Source organism: Dermacentor andersoni, chromosome 3 (assembly GCF_023375885.2).
Source record: "Dermacentor andersoni chromosome 3, qqDerAnde1_hic_scaffold, whole genome shotgun sequence".
NCBI classification, from domain to species: Eukaryota; Metazoa; Arthropoda; class Arachnida; order Ixodida; family Ixodidae; genus Dermacentor; species Dermacentor andersoni.
The window spans coordinates 91012794-91026905 of NC_092816.1; the positions used below are offsets into that span (position 1 = coordinate 91012794).

The 14112-nt window shown below is 43.7% G+C and overlaps 1 protein-coding gene across 2 annotated transcripts in view; it reads right to left on the reverse strand.

The window, feature by feature from the left end:
- Positions 1–14112, reverse strand: part of LOC126542341 (uncharacterized) — an 84222-nt gene that overhangs the window by 40826 nt on the left and 29284 nt on the right. Inside the window, exons 12-13 of one of the 2 annotated variants that reach the window (XM_050189389.3) lie at positions 9765–10088; positions 2068–2230 (exon numbers count right to left, since the gene is read on the reverse strand). In XM_050189389.3, the coding sequence (XP_050045346.1) occupies positions 2068–2230; positions 9765–10088 (487 nt within the window). The remainder of the gene's footprint in view (positions 1–2067; positions 2231–9764; positions 10089–14112) is intronic. The other variant, XM_055076618.2, reaches the window with a different exon arrangement.

Here is a 14112-nt window from a genome sequence, read left to right on the forward strand (position 1 = left end):
GCATAAAAGCCAAAGGTAAGTGGTATGAAGGGGTGATATTCTCGAGTGATTATTTCCAGTAGCGCATCATCTTCGAGACATTTTGCACGTCTCTAAATCGAACGCATCGAAGTAGACGAATGAAAGCCTTTCTGACACAGCGCCAGAAATGTGGTCAGCAGGAACCACGTGCTGCATTTGTTAGGAAGGAGAACACGACGTAGCGGCTCCGGCTCCGGCGTGCGATAGGGCATGTATTCCCACGCCTGCCACACTAGACTGTAGAGTGTCCAATTTTTGCCGACGTAGCGTTGCTGTGCCATGCGTGGATCGCGTCCGTGTTAAGCTGTCCTACAACCGCGCCTTTAGCTTGGCTCCCCAATGTTCTCTCTTTTTCTAAGCGGAGACAGAATGTATTGAGCTTCTGCTCGTTGAAAGTAGACAACCAGATAACGAAAACTGGCTTGACTCGGACAATATTTCGTATTAAACGAACACTGTGGGCGCGCAATGCCGAATTGTTACAGCGCCCTAGGCAGCTAGCAGAATATATACAATTCTGTGGCTAGCCTACGTGCAGGACTGGTTTGCTGATACACGGGAACGGTATACAAAGGGAAGCAGACGACCCGGACGCTGGTTCTCTACAGTCTAAATAGTATGTCACTTCCGCCAAGTCGTAATGGCGGCATTTTCTTTTTTTCAGTTTCGGTACGAAAAAAATTAATTTTTGCGAGTGTTTTGTGAAGCAGCCAATCGCATTTCAAGTGTAAGATTTCCCACAGAGGCTACTGTATGTCTAAATTATCTGCAACGGGGCTTCTTACGTGGTCCAGAATTTTGTTGCTGTTAATAACAAACAAGAAAAATTGGCATGCGGTGCAACTAGCATTTTTCGCTTGCTTTGAAAACTGCCACAGAAATGTGTACACGTCAGGGATGCCACGTAGTTATGACCACTCTAAATATAATTTTAGCAATGACGGGGTGAGGCAGAAACAAGAACCGATAATTGCACTGAACGACTCTTTTGCTGAACCTTTTTCAATCTTGCTCGTGCGCACTTTCTGTTCTACAGCACTTAATTTTCCAACTAGCATGCACAGCCAGTCGTTTCTTCAACGTTCAAATTTGAATCCTGTGTGGACAATATTGCTGTCTCTGCGACTATTCTTCTTTTGCCAATGTTACTATCACAACAGTACAATCGTGCCACAGAATTATACTCACGACGTCGCCTGCATTGTGTGGAACACATGAATTTGCTCCAATTAGCAGAAGTTTTTCATTACTGCGAGCCTATTACGATCTTTTTTCTTGAATGTAGATTCTGTGTCTCACAGATTTCTGCGAGCGACTGCACTGCGTTAACCGTGGCTTGACAAAGCAGCCTATTTATCGGAGAACTCGTGGGGAGCACCATACAATCAGTGCTGCTGCTGTGCATACTGTAGACCAGATGAATGTTGGTGTCTCTAATCTGACACTTCATGCACTACTGGTTACTGCTCAGCAAAAAAAAAAAAAAACGCTCTTATGAAAAAAATATGCCATGGGCGTCGCAATAACGAACTATATCTGCAAAATGTTGCAACTCGTTAGCATCCAAGCCTAGAAACAAAGCAGCGTTTGACATGAAGTGGTAAGCTTAAAGCTGTAGGCTGAGCTAAGCCTAACGGATGTCTGATGCTGCCTTATTAGAAGGAAAACTAAGCCTAAATATGCAGCTAGCAAAGGCGGAAAGCCCTTTAAGTAAAAAGGCTTGGAGGCACACACACCCCAGCATGCTTATTATCTTGTCAATTTCTAGGGAGCATTATTCAAGAACCTAAATGCGAAGCAATTGTACACAATAAGATGAAGGCCACAAAGTCTTATAAAGAAAATCCAGTGGCAAAGTCACCAGCCAAAGCCAATTTAAAAGGTGCCACTTCTTCCTTCATGTTATCTTAATGGTGCATCACTGATCAACCACTCCCGTATGTGCCAGGTCTTGTCCGGTAGCATTTAAAAATGCGAATATATAAGTCCCAGGTAAAAGCTAGTGCGAAAAAAGCAGTCAGAACTGTGCATGAAACACCAGTGTACCTTGTGTTCTTGGATCATGTCCATAAAAGTGAACTTCAACCGGGGCATTGGCATTCACAGGGACTTCAGTGCCAAAGTTTCTTGCATCATTGGCCAAGTGCTGAGCTGGTGGAGGGACGGGCGCACGAACTGACCGGTAGGCCGGGTTCATCATGGGACCCTCCTAAAAAAAGTGGGTGAGAAGAACAAATAGCAAATAAAACCTAACACAACACTTAAATGATGTTCAGTAAATTCTACCTTTACTTTCCAAGGATTAACCCTTTCTGGTCCAATGATTCCTGTAGGAATCGTGTTGTCTTGCATGAAATATCCAGACATCAATAAAAAGAAACAGCGAAACTATTTTCAGAAATGTGAGCATCAGCAATTCAAATTAGTAATTACATAATTTGTAGACTTTATGTCACAGATAAATGTGGCTTTCCCTATATATAGATAGATAAATGTGGCTATATGCATTAGCCTGCTGCCTAACGCATATAGCCTACCTTGGGTGACAGAAAAATGGCCTTCAAATAATCTGTGACAATATTTCACATGATTATGATCCTGAACTGATATGTCTGAAGAACCACATGCTGCTTACAACAAATTGACTTCTTGGCAGTTCATGAGAAAAACCTTTAATTCATTGCCAAATAACTCCAGTGGGGAATTCTTGCTTTACATTTTCCCCCTAATTTTTATAACCCCGATGAACATAATATATTTTCACTTCGTTAAAAGAAATTTCAGACCAGAAAGGGGTTAAGTTACGGAAAACCTTCAGCCAGAGATGGTTCCTAAAACAGGCATAGCTAAATTTAGGGACATACAACAAAAAATCATAAAAAAATAAAGAATCTCTCACCAAATCCTTGCAACCAAACAAACAGAATAAAGATATCGAAACAGAGCATACAGGATTTAGTGTGAAGTAGATGCCCCACGAGTCATCAAGAATGCTTTTGAGCTGTGAGTGAAGACATCACTGTTAGAAGGGAAGCCAAGTTTGGCTCAAAGCACCAGAGCTAGTTACTCCCCTGCTGAGAACACCCACTCTTCCAAGACATCAAGACAGGCTTGTTAGTATTTCAACCAGTATGGGAGATAGAAAACATGAGCAAAAAGAAAAGAAGCCGACAACAGAACTCAGGTTGTCCGTTTTCTTTGTCACTGGGTTGTCTGTGCCACATGGTGTACTGTGCGTGCCATCAGCTGTGGTGTTTTGCATGCGAAATAAAGCTTTCATCTTAAAAGGCTAATGTTGGAATGCAGAGAAGTCCATTTACACAACAATATGACTATTTAATGACAAACAGCAACTACCTTTGTCTACTGCATCATATATGTAATGTATATAACTGTTCAGACACAATGACATGTAAATATAATGATCAGATAACTGGGTTTTGCGAATATTGTTGCGAGTGGACTGCCCCGCCTTTTCATGTCACCAACGTCTATCCCCCGAAAATCATGAAGATTTCAAGGGAAGCAGTGCGAACAAAATGCAACACGCGTGTGTAACTGCTGCGTGCAGTTAAGCAGGTCAAGTATTTTCACATTCACATGCGCTGCCAACAATTTTTTTGAGGAATCATTCAAGTACAGTATAGAAGCGTCTGTTGTGCACACGTGTATCTGAAGCTACATAATGGAATGTAGGGTATCAGAACATTTATGTTAAAAAGAGAAACGTTAAACGTTTCTGTTCTGAACCTAAAGTTTCTTAATATGAGCATAACTTATTTCCAAACATGTATTCAGATGGTTTCTGATCTCTTCTCATTCATATTGGTGCATGCCTTGCATAATGCTGACAATCAACACCCTGACCTATGTCTTTCGTCCTGATAAGCAGACCGTATACTTGACATAACCCGAAAGAGAACCAAATCCCTAATGCAGAAGTCGGGAGACAGAGGACACCAAAAAACACAACTGTTGACACAATTCTAGCCAGAATTTTGACACTTCCTCCTCTTTTTTTCTTGTTTGGAAGACTCCATTGAATATGCGACAGGGGCACCTGTTTATATTGAAAGATCTATAGTCAAGAGCAAGATCTCCAACAAACTTAGCAAAGCTTTCTTTCTCACATGGCATAGATGTTTCAATAAATTCCTCTCATCTTGCAAAAATACATCAGAATCAGCTGTGTTCTGCACGTGAGCACACAACGTGAGTTCCTATGCACAATAAATTTAAGATATCTCCAATTATTTGATCATATTTGTGCAATACAATAACTAAAGCACAGAGATCAGATGTGCTCAACTTGTACTATATTTTTTTTTCCTCAGCAAAATGTAATTAGTGCTGACTACAACTACGTTAATGTCTGTAGGCTTCCAGCCAAACAATGCACTCACGTAGAAGGTGGCACCTATGACAATGAGCCCTATAACAGTGCAAATTATTTTGCGCAATACAAGTGTAAATGGCACATGCAATGAGATGCCCAATCAATGCATAACACAACGGGTGAAACAAGTGCAAGCAAAACAAAAAAAAGGTCAGCAACAGAAGAGCATTCTGGTATGCATTTGAATTACTTTAAAGTAAGAATAAGGCCGATGTTCACTTCAACAAGGCGGTAAAGAGGAAGTGGTGCCTCTGTGGCACTCTGTTTTGGAACCGTGCAAGGAATTTCACACAATGCAAATGTGCACATGAACGTTTCCAATCAATAAATAAAACACCCGGCGGGACACTTGTACAGGGACAAGGGGCGTGCAGCACTCGAGTGTTGTTCAATGCATTTCAAGTATGCAGACGGCTCGTGGAATGACACACATCAAGGAAATTTTAAACACCGAATAAATGTATTTACTTGAGGGTGCGGTATAAGGGCGCCATGTATATGGTTGCTAAAGATGGCACAGACTCAGATCTAAGCATAAGAGCGAAAACTATGCCGATGTCAGATGAACTGGAAAAACGCAATGTGCTCACACTGATTAGGCCTAAATTGACACAGTTTATTGCGTGAGCATATGACGAAAACCCAGTACGTGCACTCAGTTGAGCGTTGTGTCATTGCGTGCAGCATGCAGCTACACTGCACTGACCCCACAACCAGGGCAAACTACTTCATGCAACGTGTACACGTACAGCGCATGCACATCATACTCTAAATGAATACACTCATCACAGGAATAGACTGTGGGGCCAATTTCGTTCCTAACCCACTAACTTGCAGCACACGAAAACAGGACAGAGATGTGCACGTACCACAGTCGACTCTCGTTACAACGGACCCTGATAATCCAATAAAAGAACGTCCGTTTTATCCGAAGTACATAATATCCGAAACACCTCACTTGCGAAGCGTTTATCATGATGTCTAACAACTTTATTGGAAAGAGTGAGTGACGAATGTCCAGAGTAAAAAAATCAAACAAAGAAGTTGCAGTTTTGCCCGCAAGGCGAAGCGTTGATTCCAGTAGGAAATTAAGGAAGATAAGCGCGGCAGCAGCAACAAGCGAATTGACCTTCATGCTGTCTCTAACTTCAATGTGAACTAAACGTTGAAAGCACAGTGGATATGAAGCTACCTGCATGGGGCGCACTTTGTCCACATCGCAAATCGTTTTGAAGATTAGGCCCGCGCGGCCGCGTACTTTGTCCACATCGCAGATTGCCTTTAAGATACGGCGCCAGCGCGGGCGTGCACTTTGTCCATGTCGCAGATTGCTTTCAAGATACAGCGCCCGCACGGATGCACACTTTGTCCACATTGCAGATCGCTTTCAAGATACAGTGGCCGCGCCATAAGAAGTAGCCGTCGGAGTATAACCCGCTCTCTCTCTCTTTCGCCTAGCCCCTCCCCCTTCCTGTGCCTCGCGCGCGAAAGGAGACAAGCGTGTTTCCGCCCCGCCTTTCTCCCTCCCTCGCGCGCGCGATATTGAGTCCCGATCGTCGGCTGACCCTCGCAAGTCAGTTGTCAGGCCATGTCGACATGGCCAAAGTCCATTTTATACGGCCAATTATGAAAAAAAATGGCCATTATTTCGTTCGCTGTAGCCGATAGTGCGTTGTAGCGCGGTCCATTGAAAGCAAACTTTGGTGCATTAATAAAATAGGTAAAACAAACTAATGCTGAAGTATGGTGCGTTATATCCAAAAGTCTGTTGTACGCAGGTCCTTTTTAACAAGCATTGACTGTGGTATGCTCACGGAATGAAATGCGATAGTGAAATTTTGAAGTACAACACCGAACAATCTAAATTACTTCAGAGCACAATGTCACGTCCCTATACATCTGGTCATTAAAGGTGGTAGGAACTATGATCTAAGCATAAGAGCAAAAATTATGCCAAAGTGAAATGAACTCGAGACATTGGAAACAAAGGCATGCGTATTAGTCAGCCCTAAATTGACGCATTTCATTTCATGAGTGCAGCTTATACAGTGCACAATGGTATGCATAACCTTCGTGAAAAGTATAAGGGCTATACCGTGTCTTCACCATATATGTTGTTTGGCTGGCTATGTGCTGCGGTACCTGTGGCACTCCCGACACTCCAAACCTCCGAATGGCAAGTACAAGAGTGTTTTTCATTCCCCAGAGCGTTGGAAGTTTTGGTACACCACTAGAACACCTTCAAAGATTGCAGCGAGCATTGTGGTTGCAGGCAATGGAGCCCGTATACTTTTCACGAAGACTGCATGTGTGTACGTACAGCACAGCTTCTTTTGTGTGCTGTAAGTTAGTGAGTTGTACTCTTATGCTGTTCAGCTCAAAGATACTCAGGATCTGAGAGTGCAGCAGGTGTTCGGTTTGGCATGCGAGTGCAGAGAGGATGTGGCTATGCCACGCTGTTCCCACAATGAGACCGAATTGTCTCGTGCAGCATGCAAGTCAGGAAGGTTCTCAGGTAATGCATAAAACCTCTCGTGAGACAATTTCAAGCAAAAATAAATAAATAAATAAATAAATAAAAGGGGGGGGGGGACAAAGAAAAAGGATATAGCGACATTAGACTCCGCCAAATCTTTAGTTCAACATGGCATCAACCAGGGCAGGGAAGATGTAGCTGTGCCACTCTGCCTTCACAAGTAAGGCTGACAATATCATGCAGTGTTCATGCAAGTTGCACGTGCAAATGACACTCCTCGCCAATGCATGATGCGTCTGGCAGAACAAATGTAAAGTGACAAGGAAAGATAAGAGTTTTGTCTGCACCTCATGAATACTGCAATACCGCTGTACGGCAGGTCCCATAGGTAATATACGAAAGACACATGCCCACGAAACATATTGATCAAGTTTTCCTTTTCATTTTCAAATACAATGCAGCTTTTCTTGTAATCAACAAACAACTGGCCATAACGGTCTGTTGTTGCTGTAATCTGTAACACAAGCAAGTTGCTTGGAAATAATAGATGTGGCATAGTCACCTGGAGGCGAAATCGCACAAGCATTTTGCTTTCATAACGTTCATTTGCCCTCTTCTGGTTCGCCAGGTGACACGCTTTCGTCACCGCACGCTACTGCAATGGGGCGGGAGTGTGGTGCCCGGCAAATCATGAGAGGGCAAGCGAACGTTTGGAAAACGAAATGCTTTCACAATCTCACCCTTGCCTTTCACTCAAATGTTGAGTCATTTATCTGGCATGCCAAGCCTCTTTGCTCACCTACTATTGCAGGCATTATCTATCTAGCTTGGCTAAACGTGTATTCCTTGAGCATACCTGCCAACCCGTGAAATTTAAAGCTTGTAAAAGGTCCCTGGACGTGGGGGGGGAGGGAGGTAAGCAGTGCATGGCACGCATTCGTCAAAAGTTTGCCATGAGATATATGCACAGTATACCTCACGCAGGCTAGGCCATCTCTTCTGCAAATGGAGCTTTATTAATTAATTAACAATGACTTACATTTAAACGCAGCATATAAGTGGCAGCAAACATGGAACAGTAGAGACCCACAAGCAACACAGTTTTTTTTTTCAATACGATGACTTTTTCAGCGAATCTGCTGTTGCTGATTTGGCCTAGGAACTCGTCTTGATAAACTTCAAGTTTCAGATGCCCTTCTAGCATATGGTGCCTTATGCTGCCACAAAAGAGTGGTGCAGGTACCATTGCAATTCATTTTTATATGCATATTTCGCAACCTTGGCCTTTTAACAACTTTAAAGGTCTTTTTGCCAAACAGAATGTGCAACGTTCGTAATATCGAAAGCAAATTCGTAGACTCTACAAAAAAAATTTGGGAGAGTTGACAGGTATGCTTGAGAGTGTTGAAAGGTGTGTGCATGTACAGAAGTTACAAAATGTAACATCATGCAGATGTGGCAGCATTGCAGTGTTTTTGTTTAGGTAGAGGGGGTTTCTATTCCTTTGAGCATGTACACGTGAGCTTGTAAGCATAACCAGCAGAGTTACATGCCATAGTTTAATGATATAGTTTCGTTATGCAAAAAGCTACTTTTGGACAAGTTCTCAAAAATTTTCTGCTGAAGGTTATCATTCAAAGCAACACATAAATAACAAGTCGAGAGTCAGTGTGTATGTGTCGGCTTTTCCTGCATACACCCTGAACCAGTGTTCCGAAAACCGTGGTTCATGGCTTCCCAGAGGTCCTCAAGACAAAATAACCGATAGTTGGAATTTGGTTCGCGTTTTAAGCAACATGAAAAGAAATGAAACCAAGAGGACTGCCAAGCCTAAGTTATAAGCTAGGAAAAGAGCCCACAGAGCAAGAAAACTAAACTTCTGGAGACAAACACCTTAGCCACCTGCAAAAGTGCTCAGTGCTCCATGCAAGCACTTCTGCAGCATTCTGACATCCATGGCAGATCGCAGTCATCTTGGAGAGCTCTCGGTCCTTTGCATTAGAGTGAATGCAGCTATTAAGCCGGCTTCTCCATTGACTTGTAGTTACACAAAGGCTTTCGACCCCTGCCCTGCCGCCCCTGTTGTTGACATGGGCCTTGTCAATTGCAGTTGACGTATTCCAAGCCTTCACATCAGTGTGTCGCTGCCATCTTCGCCCTGTAAGCCTCCACACTAACTGATCACTGGACTTCTGATGTTAGACAACTTATAAACTTCGTTTAGCAGTTGGGCTTCTCTTTCGTCTTTAAAAAGCCTCACTCCATCTATGCTGCAGGGTGAACTAATGTAATAATTAACAAACAAAAGGAATGTCTTGTGCGCTCAATTCCAGGCTGTTCACAGCATTTGCAATTTAAATTTGCCATGGACGAATGTCTCTTGAAATGTCCATGAGTGAGGTTTCCATGACAACCTGTGCAAAGATGTACTCTTCACTTTGAAATCAAACCAAGGAACAGTGTTGATATTAAATCAGACTTCAGACCTTGATTGCCTTCAAATGAAACTGAAGTTAGTTTCTCATTTTGGCATGCAACACTGCCTCTCTTATTGATCACAAACAAGTCACAAGTCAAATACAAGAAACGTGAATCTGCTAGCAGTAGATGTAGCATGCTTTTAGTCATTGCAGCCAAAACTTGACTTTATCACGCATGCTCTTGCATTAAAAGAAAACACTTCACATTCAAGAGGGTCAGTGAATGACTTGCAGCAAGTGGGTCAAGGGGTTCCACGACAGCTAAACAGGAACCCTAAAACAACTTGCATCACGGTGCATCCTCAGTTGACAAACATGCAGCTTGTCCAACTTCTGCGAGCAGTCCAAGAGGACACGGCCCCAGCTGCAGCCTGTCCTATCATGCACCAACCCTAATGTGCTGGGCCTGCTGCTGTTCCTCGTTGCCTGGGGTGGGAAGCCGCACGACGCCGTGACCCAGGGCGTCAGCAGCCAAGTCTCCGGGCCCTCTGGCGACACCTTGGAGACGTGTGTTAAGCAGGTTGGCCAGTGCAGTCTTGGTCTTGGGTGTGACTTGTGCTGGGTTGGGACCTGCTGCTGCTGCTGCGGCTGCTGCTGCTGCTGCAGCAGCCTGCTGTTGCTGCTGCTGTTGTAGTGTGGCCGCGGCTACTGCAGCCGCTGCTGCTGTGTTTGCGGCAGACCCCACTGGGGGCTGTGGACCACCCACAAAAGGCACCTGACAGAGCAGACATGGCGATGGAAGGGACATAATGTGAGGACTGAGTCTGATGACGACACAGATGGTGCTGGCCCGAGACAAATGTGCAAGGCATAACTGCACTGTATCAACACTGCATAAGAGACACTACACCCAGAAACGATAAACAACTGCACAGTGCAATGCATTTACAATTAAGTTACCCAGTGGGATTGAATGCCTTGAGGCAACAGTTGGGCTGTGACAGACGCTGTATTGAAGGGTTCTGGGACTAACTATGGTGTCCTGGGGTTCTTAGGGCATGTACATAAACTCAGAATACAGCCGCCACAGCCAGGAGTCCAATATGTCCCCTCCCGCTCACTAGCAGAAAGGTGTAACTGCCATGCCATTGCAGCAGTTGCACTGTTTCTCTGACGTTGCGTTTTCTTGCCCAACAGGCTCCGTGTACCGTACTAATTTTAGAGGTGGCAAAAGAGATGAAATTACGAGGCGCTCAGTCAAATGTGGTGACAAATGGGTGTTGGCCATGTGAAAATGCGTAGAACTGATGATCTTTACATACCACACATTTTTACCACACGGAACGAACGCCTCAGTGGTGTGATCTAAAAGAGCAAACCTTCATGTGAAGCCACTGTTTGAGATAAGGATGTAGCTCTTGTTTTTACCGTCGCCAGGATAAGACCAAATAGGCAGTGCCTAGCACGTGGTAGCGATCACTCAAAATGTCAAGTATGTGGGCAGGGCCACACTGAAATGCTTTATAGCAAGCCTTCCGCCACGTGAAAGATAGGACACTTTCTTTGTCACTGACAGAGTGGTGCTTGAAGTTGTAGTGCTTTATAGCATGCCTTGAAAGGAAGCAAGCATGTCCGTCATCTCCACAATGTATGCAATGGCATTATGAACAGCCTCATGGCAGAGATGTAGAACACTTGCTTTATGACAGATAGAATGGTGCTTGGATGTTGCCTTGGGTCTCCTATCTGAGTAATGCGGCATGAAGAGCACTCGTGAATGAAGACATGATACTGAGGCAACTTGCCCAGCCAGTGCTAACATGTTTTAAATGTGAGACATGCTGCTTTATCATGCAAATGCAGCAGCTGGCAGTACTAGTAGTCCCGCTGACACATCTGTAAGCCCTGACAGCAGAGACAATGTGCTCTAAACCAGCTCTGCATCCTCAACTGAACCTGCAGTGTCATCAGTGATTTCTGCTGCTAAGCTATGAGGCTTTGTTAACATAATCTTCTCCCACATGTTGGCACTTCAAGGAAGTGGATAAAAACAAATCCGTTTTTTTGTGACTCTACAGTGCAGTAATAGCGATCGCCATATCGAGCTTTTATGTGCCATTATGTGTTTTGTAATTAGCCAGCAATAGCCTTTAAATTTGTGGTTAAGCTGTCCAAACCTCGGGCACCACCAAACATGCAAGCCAACATGGGGCTCCTGTCACTAATTTCGGTTACAGACGATGTCTACTATGCCATTTTGAGCCAAGGAAGTAAGCAACTTAAGTGAAATGCAATGTGGGTGGAACGATGTGTGCCATTCTACATGTGGCCTGGATTGTAACCTCCACACACACATCGTTCTGAACCAGTTTGCCTTAACAGTATGGCATAACATCAAACCAAGTACTTGAGCTGTAATGCTTCAGGTAATGCTTCACCTTTATAAAAAAAAACACCAAAGCAGTGAAAGACCTTCGCACAATATTGAACGGATCACCTTTCGCCGACAAAGTGCATCATGAAGTGTTGACATTCCCGTGCATGGTGTGAATTGTTTGGATACCCCGTTCATCTTCACCAGGACACATCCAGGTAGACGCAGCAGGTCCCTAACCTCCAGTGATATATCCACTGCTGCTCTTCCCACAACATCCCCGTGTTCACATGGCTATGAAAAAAATGAAGTCCTTCAATGCTCCGCACAAGCATTGATAACTCCGTTGGGATCAGAGCTCCCGTCCAGTCTCTCCCGCCGCGAGGAGGTTGCGTTAAGAAGGATATGTGTGGTTGCTGCATTGACGCCAGCTGCGACCTGTCTATGGGCTCCGGACTGTATGCCTGCCTTTGGCCCACCTGTCGCTTCTGCCTCCGCAAATCTACTGCACCTCTTGTGGAATTGTGCTGGACTGCACTCATCAAGGTGCCACTAACTGTCAAAAGTGGAGCTGCGCCCAAGCCCTACTGACTACCATCCGAGGATCTATGTTCTGCACCGTAGATCCTTGCTAGCTTTCATTGGACATAAAGAACTACCAATCTATATATAGAACATGCACGCAATAAACATTTTATGGCACAGGGCAAACTCCGAATAAAAAAAAGAAGAAGAAAACATGCACTAAAAATGAATGTGAGCTGCCATACCAGAGAGAACATTGAAATGATTCTGGTCACAGATTTAATAAGTGCACTGAAACCTTCGTACACAAAACTGTAGACCATGCCAGGCACCTTAATGTTAAAAATGGTCCAGTGAAACAGGTTCCCAGGAGAATATCACCACAACACCAAAATGCATTGTGCAGCGTGGGTAAAGGTTGCTAAATGTACACAGGCAGCAAATGCCTCTTGTTGCACATGTGAATGAATTGCAAAGATGAGTATACAGTTAAACCTCAATATAACAAAGTATTTAAAATTTTATAACTTCTTGTCCATAGAACACCATGTATTTTAAGCGTTTTAACGATTTCAATATAACGAAATTTCATTGCCACCGCGAAAGAATACAGAGGCAGCGAATGGAAACAGCTGCAGGCACAGATGGTTAAGTGGTTAAATTATGTGGGATTGCTTGCGTACACCGTGCCTCGCTGAGCGGCCGCCGAAGCAGAGTAGCGCATTATAAACATGAGTAACTATAGTACTAAATGCCAGACCATTTCCTCATCATGTCCTATATAAAGTCCAGGTGTGATAAGATTCTATTGTGCCCTGTGTTGCGAGTGTGAGAGAAAGTATGCATTACAGAGGGTGCAAGCATTTGGGTAAGCCTAGATGGCTGGTGGCTTCATGTGTGCTGTCTTCCCACACATTTATTATTGGAGTTCGCATAATCACGAGTTTCGACACAAGGAATGCGAGAGGCAGACGAAGCATTCGCTTCACTTTGTCTGCACTTTTCATAATGCCAGTGTTGTGGCCAAAAGCGTTTGTCATCATCGGGTGCGATCTGTTCATGTTTGTGCATGGTGTGTGACACCATGCTTATCAATTTAATTAACACACGAATGTTTACTGCAATTTATATGGTTGATAAAACCACGCCCCTTACTTCGTGAAGCTGTCTATTTCACTGTCACTATCAATGCTTCACCTTTTGGGTGAAACTGACTTTTTTACTGATACAACTAATACTATAAACACTAACGACTACCAAAATTTTGGATGCTGTACTGGATCTTGCTCAATTTCTACGACATGACATGCACGCGCAATGCCACATATTTGGAACCAATATGGCAGCCTTGAACAACAAATTGTCATCCGTCGCTTCACTTTCAGGCAACCTTAAAGTGAACCTTTCTTTGTGAAGTCGGATAGGTTTTGATGCTACAATGGTTGGACTGCGCGAAAAGTCACCTGCTGATAGTGTCGTCCCACTTGGTGACACTGCTGCCGTATCTTTGGTAGCCGACTCTCAAATTCTTTTTTTGTCATTGAAATTTGTCCGGTAAGTAGAAAATTTTTACAGCCCTTTCTATGTAAAAAAAAAAAAAAGTCAGTTGGCAACTGTACTTATTTGCATATCAGGTAGAATTTCAATATTACAAAATTTCTATAAAAGGAAGTGCTGACTTTATTAACTTTGTTATATCGACATTTAACTGTATTTACACATATATGTTTAACAAAGGTATGTCGCCACCAATTTTGAAACTCTCTGTTCTTACTGCACCACAGCCTATTGAAACAAGAGCTCTGAGACCAATTAGGACTGTTGACCAAATATATTTTCTTGTGCTGGTTTAGGTACTCCATCTTCTGCATGCAGCATGTTGTAATAAAGAGTGTGCTGT